At 40.0% G+C, this 23585-nt stretch overlaps 1 protein-coding gene across 3 annotated transcripts in view; it reads left to right on the forward strand.

Annotated features, from left to right (window-relative positions):
* Positions 1-23362, forward strand: part of narfl (nuclear prelamin A recognition factor-like) — a 35445-nt gene extending 12083 nt beyond the window's left edge. For all 3 annotated transcript variants that reach the window (XM_078558652.1, XM_078558653.1, XM_078558654.1), the window contains exons 6-11: positions 1960-2078; positions 3265-3394; positions 4176-4248; positions 10113-10250; positions 11812-11969; positions 21565-23362. In XM_078558652.1, coding sequence (XP_078414778.1) covers positions 1960-2078; positions 3265-3394; positions 4176-4248; positions 10113-10250; positions 11812-11969; positions 21565-21806 — 860 coding nt within the window. In that variant the 3' untranslated portion in view covers positions 21807-23362. The remainder of the gene's footprint in view (positions 1-1959; positions 2079-3264; positions 3395-4175; positions 4249-10112; positions 10251-11811; positions 11970-21564) is intronic.
* The last annotated feature ends 223 nt before the right edge of the window (positions 23363-23585 follow it).

Consider the following 23585-nt stretch of genomic DNA (forward strand, 5'->3'; position numbering starts at 1 on the left):
AAGCACTGTGATAATAACCAGATAATTTGATTTTACGTGTCGATAAATGTTGACCAGGACACTGGGCAGAACTCCTTTGCTCTTCTTTGAAATAGTGCCGTGGATCTTTTACATGTGAAAACAGGGACTTGGATTAAGGCCTTGTCTGAAAGATTGTACCTCCAACAGGGCAGAGTTCCCTCAGATCTGATGGATTGGCCTAGATTAGGTGCTCAAGTTTCTGCACTGGGACTTGAACCCATTTGAAATGAAACACGGAAAGTAAGAACATAAGAAATAGGAGCAGGAATAGACCACACGGCCCATCAAGCTTGCTGTGTCATTTCAGTACGATTATGGCTGATCTTTGGCTTAAACTCCATTTTCCCACCACTCCCCGTAACCATTAATTCCCTGAGAGCCCAAAAATCTGTCTATCTCAGCCTTAAATATATTCAACGGTGGGACATCCACAACCCTCTGGGGTAGAGAATTCCAAAGATTCACAACCCTTTGAAGAAATTTCTCCTCATCTCAGCCCTGAATGATCAGCCCCTTATCCTGAGACTGTGCCCCGGTGTTTTAGATTCCCCGACTAATGGAACAATCTCTCAGCGTCCACCCTATCAAGCCCCTTCAGAATTTTGAGGGTTTCAATGAGATTGCCTCATTCTCAGAGTTTAGAAGAATGAAAGCCCAATTTACTTAGACTCTCATCATAGGACAACCCCCTCATCCCAGGGACCAATTTAGTGAACCTTCGCTGTACCGCCTCCAATGCAAGGATATCCTTCCTTTTGGTGACCAAAACAGCACATGGTACTCCAGTTGCAGCCTCACCAAAACCCTCTACAACTATAACAAGATTTCTTTATTCTTGTACTCCAATCCCTTTGTAATAAAGGCCAACATGCTATTTGCCTTCCTAATTGCTTGCTGCACCTGCATGCTAACTTTCTGCATTCCTTGTACAAGTGCACCCAAGTCTTTGAGGAGGACATAAAATAATATAGATCAGTTAAGTGATTGGGCAAGAAGATAGCACATGGGGTGGAATGTGGGTGTGAAATTATCCATTTTGGTAAGAAGAATGGAGAAAGAATAATTATTAAAAAACGAGAGACTAGTAAATATTGATTATTTAAAGGGATTTGAGGATCCTTTACATGAGTCAAAGAAATTCAAGATGTAGGTACAGCAAGCAAATAGGAAGGCAAATGGTATGTTAGTCTTTATTGCAAGGGGTTGGGTAAAGAAGTCTTGCTGCAATTATGTAAGGCTTGATAAGACCACACCTGGACTACTGCATGCAGTCTTGGTCTTCTTACCTAAAGAAAGATATATTTGCTTTCGAAGGGATGCAGTGAAGGCTCGCTAGATTGATTCTTGGGCTGAGGGGGCTGTTCTTTGTGGAGAAATTGGGCAGAATGGGCTTATATTCACTGGAGTTTAGGAGAATGAGGGATGATGTAACCAACATTAAAATCCTGGAGGGCTTGACAGGGTAGATTTAAGAGGCTCTTTCCCCTGGCTGGATAGTTGCAAGATAAGGGGTTGCCCATTTAGGACTGAGTTGAGGAGCAGTCTCTTCACTCCGAGATTGTGAATCTTTGGAATTCTCTACCCCAGCCAATAAGTATAATCACGACTCAGATTAATATTTTTTTGCACTAAGCAAATCAAGAGATATGGGTTTGGGTAAGAAAGTGGAGTTGATGTAGAAGTTCAACCATGTTCTTAGAGAATGGACCATAGGACCTAGTCCTGCACTTATTTCTTATATTGATTTAGAGGTGAGAGTGCTACCACTGAACCAAGGCTGGCATCCAATACTCTTCTTGTGAGCTGCATTCCTATTCCCAACCAGCAAATATTATTAGCATGAAACTGCTTTTGAAGTGCTGAGACTTCTTAAACATGATCTAGTGAAATTACATGGAAATATTTAATTCCTGTTACACTCCAACATGTGTCTTTCAGGTTGGATCTGTTATGCAGAGAAAACCCATGGCAGTTATATTATTCCCTATATCAGCACAACAAAATCTCCACAGCAGGTGATGGGCTCTTTAGTCAAGGACTACTTTGCAAAGCAACAGGTAAGTGATAATATTACTCTTTTCAACGCCACAAAATCTTGTACTGTTGCAGCAGAGAATTAGAATCTCAAAGCTGACATAATTAACTGCAGGCTTTCCTGATAGAGGTCAGGATAGGCTGAGAGAAAGCAACCACACTTAAACCATTGTAATTTTTATGCACGTTGGTGTTTGTGAATTTTCTCTGACTTTCCTTGCTTCAGTGCTGTAACTTGGGCTAAAATTTCCATCACAGATGGGGAGGATAGTGGGTATGCAGCATTGTTCCCTCAAATCAAAAGATCCACCAGCAAAGATATAAATGAGCTTGTTAAAAAAATTAATTACTATCTTGGATGCTTAATGAGATTTAGATGAGTGCTGTTGCTACAAGAGATTGAATATTTTGTTTGCAAGCCTTGCATGACTATATTGTGTGCTGTGTAATGTCTACCACATCATGTTGTGCCTTAATCAGGAGGAGTTGATGTATTTTTGAAGAGTTTAAGTGGGATGATTTGACTGTGTGCTTTGATAAGGCTGCTGCATGGAGATGCACATAACCTGGAATCTCCTGTACAACAATTCGCATCTGAAAATAGAGCTTTGAAATTAACACTTTTTATTTTAGCTTGAGATTAGAAGATTGAGGTCTAGAAAATGTAAAGAAATTCAGTAGGGCAGATACAGAGAAATTGTTTTCTCTGATGGGTTGGGGGTTATTCAGAAGAAGAGAGCATAACCTTGAAATTGAGCTAGGCTGTGAAGGAATGAAATCAGGAAGCCCATTTTCACACAGGTTAGTGGACTTCCAGAAGGCTGTGGGTGATCCCAAACATTCCCATGCAGGCCATGCACTTAAGTTGCTGCGACTTTGCGTAAAGTAGTAAATTGCCTGTACGCTCCAAAAAAAAACGCGAGAGTAGTTTGGGTAAGGATGTAAAGGACATAGAATGGAGGCAGAGATCAGCCATAATATAATTATATGGCAGAGCAGGATTGAAGAGCTGACTGACCTCCTCTTCTATATTCCTTTGAAATATGTTGCTTTAAAGTTGGGATTTTTCTTTGTTCGGTGGGGTGTTGACAATTTCTCATTTGACGCTAGTATGAAATGTGAATTAGTTTGAGAGTTTATGTGTTTACATGCATGTGCAGGAGGGCTGCAGCAAAAGAAGAGGATGATGTATTCTGTTTTTTTCCCTAGAATATGACACCAGATCAAATATACCATGTAACAGTGATGCCATGTTACGATAAAAAATTAGAGGCTTCAAGGGAAGACTTCTTTAGTGAAGAATACCAAACAAGAGATGTGGACTGTGTAATTACTTCAGGTGAGAAAAATTTGAAGCCAGGATACCTGTTAAAAGCATACTGGTATTGATGCTTCTGTCATTTTCTCTGCCTGTATTATCTTGTTACTCCTTCGCCCTTTTCACTCGGGCTTGTACTCTGTAATACTATTCCTTGGGGTCAAAACAAAAGGTTTCTAAATCGGCTGAATTGCCAGATTAAGACTTACATCAGTCAGTCTGTCAAAAAGTGGAAACATTTTGGCTGAAAGTCAAACTTGTGTATAAGTCACACCTGTACTTTTATGAACTTTTTACACATCTTTCAGATATTCTGTTCTATTGGGGTGTATGTTTTCAATAGACTCCTGGTGGTAGAATTTTATCTCTCAACTTTCATGGAGAAATCAGTGGAAGTAAAAGGTATATTACATTGCTATGGTTTCAACAGTGGCAACAATAGCATTGCATAGCAGCTTCAACGCTTTTGTTGAAACTTTTAACTGTTATGTGTGTCGTGGCTAGTAATGGTGTCATTAATATCTGCAAGAGTCCACCATCCAGCCTATGAGTTAGCTGGTTGATGTTGCTTCTGGAGATTCTTGTCATGTGACGGCGATGTGACTTACAAATAAGTTTGCACTCCTGAAAGCATCATAAAGATACCTTTCACTGGAAGGAATCCCAGTTATTCCTTATGTTGAAATAATTCACATTTGAGACTGATTTCCTCAGTGAGGGCTCCATTCTTGTACGGGCTGTCATTTGTTCGTTTTAAAGTTCTGCTCAGTGATATACTGATGATGGAATATTTGTTTTGAAGGTGAAGTGTTGAAAATGTTAGAACAGGAGGGACTTTCCTTGACAAACGTGGACCCTGTGCCATTGGATATGCTGTAAGTCAAAAAGTCTCTTTTTAAGAAGCGCTTTAGTCTCTAGGTTGTGATCAATGGCTCATTTAAACAAAATGTTTAATTTAAAAGAAAATATTTATTTTCAAATGAGAGAATTCATGAACATTATCTAGAATTCATTCAAAGGATTGTGTAATTTAACCCTTGTACTGTATGTTGAAAGCATACTCCCTTTCCTTTAGTATCCATCTCACCATCTGGGCGCTTTGCTGTAATAATGTAGGAGTTCAGATGTCATTAATTCCAGGAAGCCCGCAGTTTCCTCAACATGTATTGTAAACAATCACAATAATGCAGCAGTAAAAAGCTTCCATGCTGGTGACTGTAATGAATTCATATTCTTAATCTAAAATTATGACTTTTAAATTTATTTTATACAGAACTCTTCCTTGTAAAGGTTGTTGCTTTGCTCCTTTTATTCTTATAAGTAAACAATCACTTTCCTAATCTGATGAGTCCTGAATTCCTCCTCCCTGTCGTCAGAGCAGTTGGTGTGCCGGATAAGATAGTGGCTCAAGCCTGTTATTGCGTCAGTGCTGTCTAGGAAATGGAGTAAGCCCATAAGGGGATAGAAAGGTACAGTCTGCTCAATCTTCCATCAACATAACAGCAGATCCAGCCAAGGAACTGAATTTTTAAACAATTGTATTTTTATATTTCAACATTTTTGAATATGAAATTCTGAAACCTTTCTCGCAGGTAGTTCAAATATTCAATTCATAATCCTTTATAGAATGCAAATGTATGGTTGTGCTAGTCTAAAATACCATCACTGTAGAAGTGCACACTTGCTCTTGCAGAGAACTGGCATAAACATGATGGGCCAAATGGCCTTCTGTGCTGTAAACATTCTCTGCTGTGATTCTATGTTTTTAGTCTGCTTGTGATTTTATTGTTGTCTTGCAATAATTAGATTATTCTACACCTGAGGATAGCAACCATGAAATAATTAATAATATTAATAATGCTCAAAATGATAAATAACAAATCAGGATTACATTTCTGAATTCAAGTCATGCCACTGTATTGAGCTACACCTGCCTGTCTTGAGTGCTCACCCATCCTGGGCATTGTGTGCAATCCGTTTTCTAACTATTTAAAGTATTTTCCATCTTAACATTCCTTCATATGCACCACTTCCAGCGAAAAAAAAGAAACAAATTATATCGTGAGACACTGCACCCAAAGCTCAGAATTTACTCAACAAGATATCAGCTGGAAAAGCGTACTGGTGGCAATCTGTCTGTCACACGTCATTAACTTCAGGAAGCTGCAAACAGTCTCTCTGCAGATATCAAAATCTCTGGGCATCTAACAACAGAAGCCAAGATTGTTTTGTCTTTGTCCTGCAAACACCAGATGGAGCAGTTTTTTTAATTTCAGAAAGTCAAACAGACATCATGGAACATGATGGGACACATCTGTTTCAAGTCAAAAAATGCTGAACAACATTCCATTTCTAAATGCATGAAAAGCTCATGTCTAGCTCATGTCTACATCTGCAGCATGGCCATTATAAAAGGCTAGACTCCCTCCACTAACTCTAAATTGCTGACACCAGGACAGCAAAGGCCATGGGCCTTGACAACATCCCAGCTGTAGCGCTCCAGATTTGTGCTCCAGAACTAGCTGCACCTCTACCCAAGCCGTCCCAGTACAGCTACAACACTGGCATCTACCTGACAATGTGGAAAATTGCCCAGGTATGTCCTGTCCACAAAAAGCAGGACAAATCTAATTCAACCGATTACCACCCTATCACTTGACTCTTCTTTCATCAACAAAGTGATGGAAGGTGTCATCACAGTGCTATCAAGCCGCATTTGCTGAGCAGCAACCTACTCACTGATGCTTAATCAGGATGTTGCCAGGGCTACTTGGCCCCACTCCTCGTTGCAGCCCTGGTCCAAATATTGACAAAAGAGTTAACTCGTGAGGTGAGAGTGACGGTCCTTGACATCAAGGCGGCATTTGACAGAGTGTGGCATCAAGGAGTCCGAGCAAAATTGAAGTGAATGGGAATCAGAGGAAGCCTCTCCACTGGCTGGAGTCATACCTAGCACAAAGGAAGATAGTTGCGGTTTTTGGAGGGACACCACCACCTGGAAGTTCCCCTGCAAGCCACCCACCATCCTGACTTAGAAATATATCGCTGTTCCTTCAATATCTCTGGGTCAAAATCCTGGAACTCCCTTCCTAACAGCACTGTGGGTGTACTCACACCACATGGACTGCAATGGTTCAAGAAGGCAGCTCACCACCACCTTCTCAAGGGCAACAAGGGATTGGGCAATAAATGGTGGTCTTGCCAGTGATGTTCACATCTCAGGAGCCAACCTTTTTTTAAAAAAAATCTGGATGAGCAGAAATTTTCTCCAACTAAATATTGGGAAGGCTAAAGCTCATCCCTCACCACACCAACTGTCTGATTCTGAATCAGACTGCTCACAGCCGTAGCGTCACACTTGACTCTGTGATGAGCTTCCAACCACCTATCTATGCCATCAATAAGAATTCTATTTCCAACGCCATAACATTACTCAGCTCCACTTCTGCCTCAGTTCATCTTCTGAAACCCTCATTCATGCCTTTTGTACCTCTAGACTTGACTATTGTAACATAGAATCATAGAAAGCTTATGGCACAGAAAGAGGCCACTTGGCCCATCGTGTCTACACTGGCTGAAAAAAATGAGCCACCCTGCCAAATCCTACTTTCAGTGTTTGGTCTGTAGCCCTGCAGTTACAGCACTTGAGGTGCATATCCAGACACCTTTTAAATGAGTTGAGGGTTTCTGCCTCTACTACCCTCTCAGGCAGTGAGTTCCAGACCCCTACAACCTTCTGGGTGAAAAAAGTTTTCCTTATCTCCCCTCTAATCTTTTTATCAATCGCTTTAAATCTATGCCCTTTAGTCAGTGACCTCTCTGCTAAAGTAAATAGATCCTTCCCATCCACTATCCAGGCCCCTCACAACTTTGTACATGTCAATCAAATCTCCCCTCAGCCTCTTCTGTTCCAAGGAGAACAACTCCAGCCTATCCAATCTTTCCTCATAGCTGCAATTTTCCAGTCCTTGTAAATCTCCTCTATACCTTCTGTAATACAATTACATCCTTTCTGTAATGAGGTGACCAGGACTACACACGGTACTCAAGTTGTGGCCTAACTAATATTTTATATAGTTCCAGCATAACCTCCCTGCTCTTTTATTCTATTCCTCAGCTAATAATGAAGGATTCCATATGCTTCCTTAACTACCTTATCAATTTGTCCTGCTACCTTCAGGGATCTGTGAACATTCACTCCAAGGTCTTCAGCTCCTGGCTGCCCATCCTCTAAACCTGAAACCATCCAAAACTCTGCTGCCCTGGTGCTAATTTGCACCATGTCTCGTTTACCACCTGTGCATTTGCTGACACTGGCTCCCAGTGAAGACATTATTTTAAAATTATCATCCTTGTTTTCAAATCCCTCCGTCACCTCGTTCCCCTCTCTTTCATTAATTTCCTTGGCTCCACAACATTCCAAACTATCTGCACTCCTTCAATTCAGGCCCCTTGCATATCTCCAATTTTAATCACTCCACTGTTGATGACCTTGCTTTCAGCTGCCAAGGCCCAAGCTCTGGAATTCCCTGCCTAAAACTCAGCCTTTCAACATCTCCTTCTTTAAAAACTCGAAAAAATGGTCAGTTTTGAGTCACCTATCTGAGTATCATTTCCTTTAACTTGTCAGTATTGGCCTGAGTACGTGCCTATGAAGTGCCTCCGGCTGTTTTACTACATTAAAGGCATTATATAAATGCAAGTTATTCTCAATATTAGTCTGTTAATGAGCGTGGATAAAGCTTCACAGGCTGTCTATTTTTGTGGTTGCTGGGATTGGGAGTTCACTTTGCTGAATCATGCACAACAGGTCCCATTTTGCCCCACCATGCCATGTACTATTATATTTAAAAATGTTTGGTCAGTCTTAATTGGGAAGTTTGCAAGGATCTTCAATTTTGTTTGTCTATTTTGTTCATCATTTATTTATAGCTTAAAGTCTCCTTGCTGTTGCCTTTTATTAGCCAATGCAGTTGATTTAAATCAGTAGAAATGACTCGATCAATCCAGGGCTGAGGAATTTTGTATATTTTGAGAAGTTTTTTTTGGTGTAGCCTACGAGTCAAAAGGCAACGCTTCCACTCCGTCTATTACTGCTGATATCTTAATTAGTTTGTAGGAAGGTAAGCAAAAGTCACTGAACTTGGCTGGGATAGCAGAGCCTAAATGCCAAACTCTGCGTTTATCAGAGCAGACCTGTCTGGTGCTTTTATTGATGAGAATAATTTCCGCAAAGCTACGTGATGGGAACCACACTTGGCTATTAGCATTACAGGCTTCCTGTAAACAAGCCAGCTACAGCTAAAAATAAATCTGAAAATATAGTGTCTCCAGAAGATAATTGAGTTTCCTGGCAGTAATAATTTTCAAAAATTTCTGCAGATTTTTTGTTTTCATTTTGTGCAGTGCTGGTGCACTGGTTTCTAGATAATTCACAACACTTGAGCTACCTGTGTGGAGTTCAGACTCTTGCAGAAATTAACTTTGTATTACCTTTCAGGTGTTTTCAATGTTTATGACATGAACGTAACAGTTTACTAAAGCAGGGTCATTACCTATGGATTTTCCATAGGGGCTTAAGATAATCACAGGATTTGAGGACTGATGTTAAAATGAAAAACTGCACTATTATTACAACAAACCCCCTATACAAAGAATATAATAATGGTTTCAGTCATTAACAGCCAATTGCAGCCAGGCGCTAATACATTATGTGCGGCGTTAAAGATTGTTAGCCATATGCATCTACCTGCTACAGTTTATATAGATCTATAATTTGACTTTATCATTTGTGTCCTCGACAATTTAAGGAACTTAAATATATGAAACTAAGCACCAGAACCAGGTTACCTAATGTATGAATGTCCTAATGGTTTACATAACTCTTCCTTCCGATTCAAGACAAGTTTCATTAGAGTAATGATGCACTTATAACTGTGTTTATACAATAAATGCTTCAGAGGCTTTTATGGACTGTTTGGTTACATTTGAGTAATTTTAGTATCCTCACACTGATTTATTAAGGTTACCCAAGTTCAATTAGAAATCTGTTTACATGTATCCCTGTTACTTTATGGAGTTGAATTTTTGTGCATATCAAGAACCGAATTTCAGTGCTAGGGAATGAAATATTTTACTACTATTTGCAGCCATGTCATATACCAAACTCGCTTCTTTTCCCCTCACCCAGGTTGGGTTTATGTATTGCTTGTGTGCGTGACCATACATAGTAACATTGCAAGTTCGATGCTAACACTAACCTTGAAAGAGTATGTTGTACTACACCAATATCACCTCTTCATTGACTTTGTGGAATATTCTTGTTGGCTTAATAGCAAGTAAAGTGCTTGGGGCAGCAAGGTGGAGGGGAATTCAGTCTAACCTGCAGTTCACTGCGACTGATAACTGTCAACAGGAATAAGATCACACAATCACTTGCCCACCCCATTTAAAAAGGAGAAACTTGAGTATTAATCACAATGAGCATAAAAATTTATCTCTGAGAAGAAATATAATTTTCAGAAAATCTTTTGAATAAATTCTAGGGGAGGAAATTTTTCATTTAAAAATGGCTTTGCTGAAGATGCTCTTTGATGTCATACTAAGATCTCCCTGTCTGATAGCCCACAATATGGAGTAAGTGTTTCAATTTTTTGAACCACTCATAATGCTATGACGTTTGGGTTTAACTCAACATCAAGGAACTTAGAAATTCATGTTAATTTAACTTGCCTTTTAGGTTCAGTAGTGTGGCTGAAGCTGAAGTGATTGGGCATTCTGGTGGAGGTTCAGGTGGATATCTGGAACATGTTTTCAAGCATGCTGCTAAGGAGCTCTTTGGAATTGAAGTACATGAAATTACCTATAAAATACTCAGGTAGGTGGTTTCACCGCTTCACTGAAATTTATTTCTCTTGTATCTTCAATTAAAACAGAGATTTGATTCTCCTGATCGCTCAGTGAATATTATTCATTAAGTAATGAGTCATACAGACAGGAGGTTCCCTGGTTCATTTCATTTTGTACTGAGTTCTCTTAGCCAGGACATGGGGTGGGGCTGTTATAATTGCCACAGCGTCCCTCAGCTAGCAAGGAGAATATTGGTCAGGGTTCCCACCACTTCCACCATAAATGCGCTTATGATCTCTTCTTTCAAATTTATATGATTGATTACAGGTCAACATAAGATGTGGTACATGAAATTCAAATGCATTGATCAGGTAAATAGATTTGGCTGTGGTGCGCCTGACCATCGAATATCATGTTGATGTTGGGCTGAATCAGCCAGGGTCAGGCGAAAGGAAGTCCTGTACTCGGGAAAACAATTGAAGCCCCTAATTCATTACCTTGCTAACAACCAAGTATCCTTTAATTTTGTGAAGGTTAACTGTTCTAAAAACTAGTTGAAATAAATGGACTGCTTTTCAGCGATTACAGTACCAAATGGATGAAGTTATTACCAGAACCATTTTTTGACGAGCAAGGAAAAATTGCTATTATGATTCACTCATTCTGCTTTCATTTGATTATGGTAGTCTGGTCTAACAGAATTTCAAAGGCAGCTACATTTACCAAATATAAGGGACCTACCTCTCTGTTCTAAAATGTCCTTTAAGCTTAATTTCTATATACCTGATCAATGCATTTGAATTTCATGTACCACATCTTGTGTTGACCTGTAATCAATCATATAAATTTGAAAGAAGAGATCATTATGACAGCAGCACCAAACTAAAGGATCCCAATAGTTAATTTTATCATGTTGATCAACTTTCCTTGTTCCATCCCGTGGTGTCTGTTAGCTCACCTTGTCCAAGGACCCACAGAAAACAAGATTAAAGGTAATTTAGGTATCCCATAGAAATATTTTAATTTAATTTAAAACTTTACCTGCTATAGCTGCTTAATAAGAATAGCATTTTATTACCTTTGATTGAAGCATGTGTTGCTTTCTTGAATTTGTTTGTTGTCAACCAGTCTTAAGAGCCAAGGCAACAAATTCACAGGAATCTCTTCAGCTACACTCCTTTAACTGATTGTGGATATTGTTGTAGGCAAAGATTGTCATGTAACAGCGAAGACAAAGGTGTGAGAGCAGGGAACATAAAAGATTGGAGGAATTTTGTGCTGTAAAGAACCTACATTTTATTCAAAAGTACCCCACCTACCTGATCTATAACTGCTGAGGAAAGCATGTATATTTGAGCACACTTCATGCTGTAAACCACAACTACTGGACCTTTCGCCTGACATCTGGTAATTTTGCAGTAAACTGCTCAAATCTCCCTGCTCCCTTCAGATCAGCTGAAAATGCAGCGCATATTTAGAATGGCAGAGTACTTTTTAAAAAAAACATCTTTAAACACCACCTTGGCATTGAATTTTTTTTCTATAACTGTTTATTGGGCAATAATTTTTCTAATCTTTCCTTTCTGTAGGAATAAAGATTTCCAGGAGGTAACATTGGAACAGGATGGGAGTGTTCTACTCCGCTTTGCACTAGCTTACGGATTCAGAAATATTCAAAACCTAGTGCAGAAGTTGAAACGTGGAAAGTTGATCTATGATTATGTGGAAGTGATGGCTTGTCCTTCAGGTAAAACTAGACAGAAACCTTTTTGTGGGGGAGGAGATGCAAATTGGGGTGTCAGTGTGAGAAGTGCTTGCTGCATCTTGTGTGGCAGAAAAATAAATAGTCTTATCACTTGAGTCTACAGAAGATTTATTTTGAAACACAATTTACAATTCTGGTTGATGTCTTGCACTCTTTCAGGATTTTTTTCTGTACATTTTCATACGTTGTAAAGTTTTTGATTTTGTATTTTTTCATGGCCTTGCAGACAGGGAACCAGGAACAGACATATTCTCGAGGCCCAGCGGGGTTAGAAAGTGGGCAGTAGTTGGTTGTATATCAATTGTCATTTTAAAGTCATGCATTCTGTCTTGGCTTTCATCTTTTGGATATGAATTCCTGATGTCCACATTATAAAGGAAATTGCCTGTGTAAAATTGTTATGCTGTAATCATGTGCAACTAGCAGTTGCAGTGCTAAAATGCCTCAGGGTGGGGTAATTACAGGGGCAATTTGCAATGGCCAGTTTCTATTCTAAATGTGGATATTTCTATGAGCAAAAGTTGACGGGAAGTGAAGTTTTAAATATTTTAGTAGTTGATTCCCTATGGCATTGCTTGCGGCAGGCGGGTCAAGACAAAACAGTCTTCAGGTGAGGAAAGATTAAAGGGCAGGGATAATATGCCCTGGATGCACAGACATAATTTGGTATCCATTTTAAGCTACTTTCTTTCCTTATTGTTATATTTTCTTTAACTATTCTTATTCTAATGGAAGCCTACTATGTAGATATGTTACTCTGTGATTACATCCTCTTAAAAGCTGGAAGCGAGGTACTTCACCATCTCTGCTGGAAAAGGGTGTATTTACAACACAAGTTCACATAGGCAGTTTCATTATAAATGTGAACCTGGAATTTACAATATACAAAAAATGTGCACATGTACGAACATACAAATTAGGAGCAGGAGTAGGCCACTTAGCCCCTCAAGCCTGCTCTGCCATTCAATAAGATCATGGCTGATCTGAATGTAACTTCAACCCCACATTCCTGCCTACCCCCGATAACCTTTCACCCCCTTGTTAATCAAGAATCTATCTAGCTCTGCCTTAACAATATTCAAAGACTCTGCTTCCACCGCCTTTTGAGGAAGAGAGTTCCAAAGACAACACTCAAAAAAATTTCTCCTCATCTGTCTGAAATGAGCAATCCCTTCTTTTTAAACAGTGACCCCTAATTCTGGATTCTCCCACAAGAGAAAACATCCTCTCCACATCCACCCTGTCAAGACCCCTCAGGATCTTGAAGGCTTCAATTAAGTCACCTCTTACTCTTCTAAATTCCAGTGGATACAAGCCTAACCTGTCCAGCCTTTCCTCATAAGAAAACCCACCCATTCCTGATATTAGTCTAGTAAACCTTCTCTGAACTGCTTCTATGCATTTATATCTTTGAGACCAGTACTGTACACAATACTTCAGATGTGGTCTCACCAATGCCCTGTACAACTGAAGCATAATCTCTCTACTTTTGTAATCAATTCCGCTCACAAATGATAACATTCCATTAGTTTTCCTAATTACATGCTGCACCTGCATACTAACCTTCTGTGATTCATGCACTAGGACACCTCTGAATCTTGGAGCTCCTCAATCTCTCACCATTTAGATAAGCTTCTTTTTTTCCTTCCTGCCAAAATGAATGATTTCACATTTGACCCCATTATACTTCCATAAGACTTAGGAGCAGAAGCAGGAGCAGAAGCAGGCCATTTGGCTCATTGAGTCTGCTCCACCATTCAACGAGATCATGGCTGATCTGATAATCCTCAACCCCACTTTCTTGCCTTTTCTCCATAACTTTTGATTCCCTTGCTGATTTAAAAATCTGTCTATCTCAGCCTTGAATATACTCAATAACCCAGCCTCTGCAGTCCTCTGTGGTAAAGTATTCCACAGATTCACTACTCTCAAGAAGAAATTCCTCCTCATCTCTGTCTTAAGTGGGTGAGCCCTTACTCTGAGATTATGCCCTCTGGTCCTAGACACTCTCAAGGGGAAACAACCTCTCAGCATCTACCCTGTCAAGCCCCCTAAGAATCTTATGTTTCAATAAGGCCGCCTCTCATTCTTCTTAACTTCAATGAGTACAGGCTCAACCTCTCCTCATAAGAAAATCCGTTCGTACCCAGGATCAATCTAGTGAACCCTCTCTGAGCTGCCTCCAATGCCAGTATATCTTTCTTTAGATAAGGAACTAAAATTGTTTACAGTATTCTAGGTGTGGTCTAACTAGTGCCTTGTATAGTTTTAGCAAGAATTCCCTATTTTTATACTCCATTCCCTTTGAAATAAAGGCCAACATTCCATTTGCCTTCCCTATTACCCGCTGAACTTGTATGTTAGCTTTTTGGGATTCATGCACAAGGACTCCCAAATCCCTGTGCTGCAGCTTTCTCCAGTCTTTTTCCATTTAAATAATATTCAACTCCTCTATTCTTCCTGTCAAAGTGCATAACCTCACATTTTCCTGCATTATATTCCATCTGCCAAGTTTTTGCCCACTCACTTAACCTGTCTATATCCCTCTGTAGACTCTGTCATCCTCACCACCTGCCTTCCCACCTATTTGTGTCATCCACAAACTTGGTGATAGTACATTCATTTCCCTCATCTAGGTTATTAATATATATTGTAAATAATTGTGGCCCCAGCACTGACCCCTGTGGCAGTCCACTAGTTACAGGTTGCCATCCTGAAAATGCCTCCCTTATCCAAACTATGTCTTCTATTATTTAGCCAATCCTCTATCCATGCTAATATACTAGCCCCAACACCATGGGCTCTTATTAAGTAGCCTTATGTGCGGTACCTTATCGAATGCCTTTTGGAAATCCAAATATATTATACCTACTGGTTTCCCTTTATCTATCCTGCTTGTTACCTTCTCAAAGAATTCCAATAAATTTGTCAGGCATGATTTCCCCTTCATGAAGCCATGCTGACTCTGCTTGATTATATTATGCATTTCTGAATGCTTTGCTATTACATCCTTTTTAATAGACTCTAACATTTTCCCAATGATGGATGCTAAGCTAACTAGCCTACACTTACCTATTTTTTTGTCTTCCTTTTTGAAGAAGGGTATTACATTTGCAGTTTTCCAATCCTCTGGGACTTTTCCAAAATCTAAGGATTCTTTGAAGATTACTACTAGTGCATCCGCCCATCAGGTCCAGGGGACTTATCAGCCTTAAGCCCTATTAGTTTCCCTAGTACTTTTTCTCTAGTGATAGTTATTGTATTGATTTCCTCCGCCACCCCACCTTTTGCCCCTTGATTATTTGGTATTTTTGGAATGCTATTAGTGTCTTCTACTGTGAAGACTGATGCAAAGTATTTATTCAACTCCTCTGCCACTTCCTGGTTCCCCATTATTATTTTCCCAGCCTTGGTCTCTAATGGACCTATGTTCACTTTGGCCTCTCTCCCTTTTTATATATTTAAAGATGCTCTTGTTGTCCGTTTTTATATTACTTTCCAGCTTACCCTCAAAGTTTATTTTATCCCCCTTTATTATTTTTTGGTCATCTTTCGTTGGTTTTTAAAACTTTTCCAATCCTCTGGCTTACCACTAATCTTTGCCACATTGTATATTTTTTCTTTCAATTTGATACTATCCTTAACTTCCTTGGTTAACTATGGTTGGTTTTTCCCCTCCCTAGAACCCTCCTTTGTCACTGGGATATATCTTTGTTGTGAGTCATGAGCTATTTTCTTAAACGTCTACCATTGTTCATCAATCGTCTTTTCTGCTAAACTCCTTTCCCACTCCACTCCAGCCACTCTGCCCTCATTCCTTTGTAATTACCCTTATTTAGTCCTTTCCGACCCAAGTTTCTCACATTCAAACTGAATGCTAAATTCAACCATGTTATGGCCACTGTTTCCTAGGGGATCCTTTACTCAGATCATTTATTAAACCTGCCTCATTACACATTACCAGATCCAAAATAACCTGAACCCTGGTTGGATCCACAACATTGTTCTAGGAAACCGTCCCGAATACACTTTGAATTCTTGATCGTGGCTACCTCTGCTAATTTGATTTTCCCAATCTATATGAAGATTAAAATCACCCATGATTAATGTGCTGCCTTTTTTACATGCCCTCATCATCTCCTGATTTATTCTCTGTCCTACAGTATAGCTACTGTTAGGGGGCCTAGAGACTACTCCCACCAGTGCCTTCTTCCCCTTGTTATTTCTTACCTCCACCCATATGGATTCTACATCTTCCGATCTAAGATCATTTTTTGCTATCGTACTTATTCCATCTCGTACTAGTAAAACTATCCCACCACCCTTTCCTTTCTATCTGTCCTTTCGAAAAGTCACATAACCCTGAATATTTAGTTCCCAGCTTTGATCTCCTTGTAGCCACGTCTTCGTAATGGCTATAAGATCATACCCATTAACCTCTATTTTGTTCCAAATATTACGCCTGTGTAAATAAAGGACCGTTAATTTTGCCTTTTTACCATTTTTTCCTCCTTTGACCCTATTTGCTGTTTTTTTTTTATGTTTGTACACTCTGTCCATTCCTGTCACACTTTTGGGCATCATTACCTAAATAGCTGCCCTGCAATGCTGCCGTATCCTTTTGCTTTGTAAGCCAACATATCCCCTTTCCAGAACCCTCCTCCCTCTATTTAGTTTAAAGCCCTCTCTACAGCCCTAGCTATTCGATTCGCCAGGACACTGGTCCCAGCACGGTTCAAGTGAAGCCTGTCCCACCAGAACAGCGCCCTTCTACCCCAGTACTGGTGCCAGTGCCCCATGAACTGAAACCCATTCCTCCCACACCAATCTTTGAGCCACACATTTAACTCCTTGACTTTATTTACCCTATGCCAGTTTGCCCGTGGCTCAGGTAGTAATCCTGAGATTATTACCTTGGAGGTTCTGCTTTTTAATTTAGCTCCTAATTTTTCAAATTCTTTCAGCAGCCCCTCCTTTCTAGCCCTATCAATGTCGTTGGCAGCAACATAGATGACAACTGGATCCCTTCCCTGCCACTCCAAGTTCCTCTCCAGCCCTGAGGAGATGTCCTTAAACCTGGCACTGGGCAGGCAACACAGCCTTCAGGACTCACGCTCACAGCTGCAGAGAACAGTATCTATCACCCTAATTATACTGTCCCCTACCACTACTACATTCCTATTTCCTCCCCCCGACTTGAATGGCTCCCTGTATCACGGTGCCGTGGTCAGTTCGCTCATCCTCCCTGCAGTCCCGGCTCTCATCCACACAGCTTGCAAGAACCTCGTAACTGTTGGACAGTTGCAGGGGCCGAGGCTCCTCGAACGCTACCCCTGGGTCCCCAAACCTGCTTCGCCTGCAGTCCCTGATCACAGACCACATTTGAATGACCTAATCTGAGGGGTGTGACCGCCTCCTGGAGCAAAGTGTCCAGGTAACTTTCCCCCTCTCTAATGTGGCACAATGTCTGCTGCTTGTACTCCAGCTCCTTAACTCGGATCCCAAGTTCCTCGAACTGCAAACACTTATTGCAGATGTGTTCGCTCTGGATCACCTTGGTGTCCAGCAGCAGCAACACGTCAACCGTCTTGCTATTGTAGTTTAAAAAATTTATTAATTAGTTACTCTAGTATCCCTGCTATTTACACTTGAAGAATCTCTCGCTCTTTACACTTTACTGGTGTAAAAAAAATTTACAATATCAACCCTATACTTAACAAGCTACTTTTAAGAAAAAAGAAAAAAAAGACTAAAGACCTAAACACAAACTAAAGACCTTACTTTTACTTTAAAGCCTAGAAATACTCACCAATCCGATTCACCAATCAGCTGCTCTCCACACTCTTTTCCCTCTCACACTTTTTAATGGTCTCTCTCGCCTCTGTGCTCTCCATTTGCCAGACCTTTTCCCACTCACTTAACCTATCTATGTCACTTTGTAACCCCCTTACGTCCTCTTCACAATTTACTTTCCTACCTATCTGTATCATCAGCAAATTTAGCAACCATTCCTTCGGTCCTTTCATCCGAGCCATTTATATAAATTATAAAAAGTTGAGGCCCCAGCACTGATCCCTGTGGCACACCACTCATCACATCCTGCCAACCAGAAAAAGACCCATTTATGCCAACTCTGCTCTGTTGGCTAGCTAATCTTCTATCCATGCCAATATGTTAGTCCCTACATCATGAGCTTTTATTTTCTGCAGTAACCTTTCATGTGGCACTTTATCAAATGCCTTCTGGAAATCTAAGTACAGTACACCCGCCGGTTCCCCTTTATCAACAGCACATGTGACTCCTTCAAAGAATTCCAATAAATTGGTTAAACACGATATCCCTTTTACAAAACCATGTTGACTCTGCCTGATTCCCTTGAATTTTTCTAAGTGCCCTGCTATAACATCTTTAATAGCTTCTAACATTTTCCCTATGATAGGCCAACTGGCCTGTAGTTTCCTGCTTTCCATCTCCCTCTCTTTTTGAATAAAGCAGTTACATTTGCTATTTTCCAAACTAATGGATCTTTCCCCAAATCTAGGGAATTTTGGAAAACTAAAACCAGTGCATCAACTATCTCACTAACCACTTCTTTCAAGACTTTAGGGTAAAGTCCATCCAGACCCTGGGGAATTTTCAGCCCGCAGCCTCAATAATTTGCTCAATACTACTTCTCTGGTGATTGTAATTTTCCTGAGTTCCTTCCTCCTTTCCATTTCCTGATTTACCGCTATTTCCAGGCTGTTACTTGTGTCCTCTAAAGTGAAGACTGAAGCAAAATACCTGTGTAATTCATCCGTCATCTCCATACTTTCCATTATCAATTCCCCAGACACGCCCTATAGGACCAACGCTCACTTTGTTAATTCTTTTCTTATTTAAATATCCATAGAAACGCTTACCATATACTATTGAAACTCTTTTATTACTAGCTAGCTTTCTCTCATTCTCTAATTTTCCCTCCTTATTAATCTTTTCGTCATTCTTTGCTGTTCTTTATATTCTTTCCAATCTTCTGATCTGCCACTTGTCTTTGTGTAATTATATGCTTTTTCTTTAAATTTGATACTGTCTTTAACTTTTTAGTTAACCGCGGATGTTAGACCCTCCCCTTGAGATTTTTCTTTCTCATCGGAATGTATATATCATGTGTATTCTGAAGTATCTCTAAATATCTGCCGCTGAACTTCTATTGACATATCCCTTAACCTCATTTCCCAGTTCACTTTAGCTAGCTCTGCTTTCATGTCCTCATAATTGCCCTTATATAAGTTTAAAATACTAATCTTGGACGCACTTGTTTCTCCCTCCAAATTAATGTATAATTCAAGCATATTATGATCGCTGCTACTTAGGGGTGCCTTCACTATGAGGTTATCAATTAATCCTATCTTGTTGCTCAGTAGCAGGTCCAATATAGCCTGCTCTCTGGTTGGCTCCAAAATGTGCTGTTCTAAGAAACTATCCGGAAAACATTCTATGAACTCCTCATCTATGCAACCTTTGCCCATCTGATTTTTTCTAGACTATGTATAGATTAAAATCCCCCATGATTATTGCTGTACCCCTCTGGCAAGCTCCCATTATCTCTTCTCTTATACTCTGTCATACTGTGTAATTACATTTAGGGGCCTGTACACCACTCCCACAAGTGACTTCTTGCCTTTATCAGTCCTCATCTCAACCCAAACTGCTTCTACATCCTGGTTTTCTTAAGTCATCTCACTCTAATGTTCTAATACCACCATTAATTAACAGAACCGCCCCTCCACCTTTTCCTAACTTCCTGTCCTTTCTAAATGTCACGTACCCTTCAATATTCAGATCTCAATCTATGTCATCCTGTAGCCATTTCTCTGTAGTGGCCATCAGGTTGTACTTATTTATTTCTATTTGCACTATCAGTTCATCTGTTTTGTTTCGAATGCCATGCGTTTAGATACAGAGCCATTGATTTTGTCTTTTTATTATTTTTGTAGCATCTAGCCTTATCTGCGGATTTACTCTTAGATTTGTACTTTGTCCCTTCCTGACACAGCCTGTTTATCATTTCCCATATTAATACTTGTCTCTTGCCTTGTCTGTAATCTTTGATTTACCACATCTTCCCAAATTTGATCCTTTGCCCCCACTATTCAATTTAAAACTCTCTCTGCTTCCCTAATTGGGTACTCGCAAAGACACCAGCCCCAGCACGGTTCAGGTGTAGGCCATCCCAATGGTACAGATCCCGTTTTCCCGATACTGGGGCCAATGTCCCATGAACCAGAACCCACTTCTCCCACGCCAGTCTTTGAGCCACGCATTCATTTCTCTAATCCTATGCTAATTTGCACGTGGCTCCGATAATAATCCAGAAATTATTACCTTTGAGGTTCTGCTTCTTAATTTGGTGCCTAGCTCATCATACTGACTATGCAGAGCCTCCTTTCTCATCCTGCCTATGTTGTTGGTATCTACATGGACCAAGACCACTGGATCCTCCCCCTCCCACTGCAAGCTCCCCTCCAGCCCTGAGCAGATATCCCAAACCCTGGCACTGGGTAGACAATAAAGCTGTCTGGACTCTTGCTCTTTGCTACAGAGGACAGTGTCAATCCCCCTTATTGTACTGTCCCCTACTACCACTACATTCCTTTTTGCTCACTGCAATTGGGTGGCATCCTGTACCACAGTGCCATGGTCAGTTTGCTCATCCACCCTACAGCCCCCACTCATCCAAACAAGCTGAGAGAACCTCAAACCTACTGGACAATTGTGGAGGCGCTCACTCCTGCCCTCTGGGTCCCCTTACCTAGCTTACTCAAAGTCACACCCTCCTGTCCCTGGCCACTGGCCAAATCAGAAGACTCTATCCTAAGTGGTGTCACTGCCTCCTGGTATAAAGCATCCAGGTAGCTTTCCCCTCCCTAATGTTTGGCAGAGCCTGCAGCTCAGCCTCCAGCTCAATGACTCTGAGCCAAAGTCCCTCAGGCCGCAAACATTGACTGCAGACGTATTTGCCCTGGATCACAATGTTATCCAGGAGCTCCCACATGCTGCAGCCTTTACAAATCACCTGTCCTACCATCCTTAATATGTTTTAAATAATTACTTAATTATGTTAGTCACTTATTTATGTTGCTTTCTTATATATTTTATTAACTTTACCACCAAATTATGTACTATTTTAAACCTTAAGGATAGAATAGAACTTACCCACTTACCAAATACTCACCAAACAGCTAGCTCCTTTCCCTGTAGTAGAGGAAGAACCAATTTCTATGGGGTGAGAAAGATAGAAAGGGGAAATGAATAACAACAACAATATAAATTAACACTTGCAGCAGATTCCTATCAGCAATACCCTTTTCAGTTGAAGGTACGAGGTATTTAATTGGCCTCTTAGACCAGATACAGCTATACAACAATTGAGATTTAAACTTGAATGCAGTTATCTAAAAATCAATTTAAAGATTAAAACAAAATGCCCAAGGGTGTAGTTCTGCTTCCTTAAAATATATTTTGGAGCTTTTTTAATGTATTAATTTCTCCTGAAAACCAATTACTAATTAATCAGATCCGTTGCTGCCTGCAGGTTGTCTCAATGGTGGTGGCCAAATACGAACAGAGGGATCCGAATCCAGTAAGGATTTGTTGCAGCAAGTTGAGGAACTGTATGCAAGTGTGAAGGTCCAGGCACCAGAAGCAAATGAGTCCATTAAGAAACTCTATGAACAGTGGTTTGGAAGTACTGATAGCAGCAAAACTTTGAAAATGCTGCACACACAATACCATGCTGTGGAGAAAATGAATACTGCCCTGAATATTAAATGGTAGCGTTATCGAAAACATCAAAGTCTGTACTGAAAACACATGGTGGGCATTAACAAGATCCTGCTGTAGTACGTTTTTTTGTGAAAGACACTGATGATTTTTTTTGCATTGGAATCTTCATGTTTTGAAGGCACAGGCTTACAATTTACAAATAGATGTTCAAATTGCAGCCTGAACTAATTTTCTACCAGTCATAAGTGGAAGGAAAATGAGAAGTATGCCTTGATTGCTCGCTATAATCAGTAGCATTGTCAATCACTTATAACAGGACAATCATATGGGAATAACTATTACCCCTTCTGGTTCAACTTGTAACTTACAGGGATAAGTTAAAGGGAGGAGGAAATACTTCCAAAGTATTCTGCCATTGAAGTAAATTGAACACATTTTCCTGCAAAGACACTAGACTGATTTTCCACTTCGTCTGGTGGGAACTGGCTGATAACATGATAAATTGTAGTGCAACACTTACTGCTCTGTTTCTATGGCTTCTTTGGCTAATGCTGTTTAGGTGGCGGCCTTGAAACCCTTGTCTCCAGAAACAGGCAGGAGTCTTATTGGCCTATGTAAAGGTCACTAGGACCCTGGTGCAATTTTCAAGGATACTGAAGACCACTTAAAAGGTTAGTCTAAGGTTTAAAATTGATTTTTGTTGGTCAGGTGGAGCATTAGCGCTCCTGGCCACACAAAAGTGAAATGCCCAACCTTCCGCCTGCAATTTACCTACACCAGCTAGTCTCTGATTTTCAACCCTCTCTGGGTGAGCTGCTCATCACGAGCAACTTACCGACACACCACTATCTGCTGCCCAGTGGAATTGGTCACCTGAAAATCAATGGCAGGTTTTATTTCCCTTCCCCTCTGAGACATGCAGGCAGAAAGTAGAGACAGTACCTACAGGGAAGCAGCTCCATAGGAAATAAAGATCTGCATGCTTTCTGGTACTGGATCACAGTCTGAAAGTGACCTTGCTGGAAAAATTCAACTTCCACTACTTGGAAGTTTCCCAGCACCTATCTTGGGAATAAACGAGTGCCTTCTTTGATCACAGTGGATAGCAAATTCTTTATAATAATAAAATAGTAAATAATACTGGAAAGCATTTCTTCATGTTAATCACTACTGATTTTGTAAATGACCAAGATTCAGCGTTTGTGGTTAAGGCTGTCAACCTATCCCAAAATCATTTCTAATAAGTTCAGATTCTCAACAATATTGGCTGCAGCCTTGGATGAAAAGAATGACTATTGTTCCTGGAATTTATTTCCTGTTTTCACACTCACCTGTGGAATTACATGAATAAACTACCTTTTTAATAATACACTTGTTAAAGAGGCAAGAAAGGAAAATATTGCTCCAAAGGGAAATTTAAAATGAGAAAATGCAAACGTGTGATTCTGTTACTGTTTTCTTTTACAAACTGCTGTATAATTTGATTTGTGTACAAAGCCTACTAAAGGTGATATGCAATGTCAACAGTCAACAATATACGTTGTGTAATTCTGTAAATGGTAAATGTAATTATTTTTCAACATTCAAAATAAAGTGTAAAACTTTAATTATTCTATATGGCTAAAAAGTATGCCATACTTATTAAAAGCTGCATCAAATGATTAAACCAGTAATAACCTAAATTTATTAATATTGCAATAAAAAAGACCAAATTTTACATTGTCAAATATCTGATTATATTACAGAAGCCATTTTAAAGAACTAACTTATTATGCCGCAATCAAAAGTAAAAGACCCCATGTACAGGGAGATACAATGGGGAACTGTATC

This window comes from Cetorhinus maximus, chromosome 15, assembly GCF_964194155.1.
Source record: "Cetorhinus maximus chromosome 15, sCetMax3.hap1.1, whole genome shotgun sequence".
Classification (NCBI taxonomy): Eukaryota; Metazoa; Chordata; class Chondrichthyes; order Lamniformes; family Cetorhinidae; genus Cetorhinus; species Cetorhinus maximus.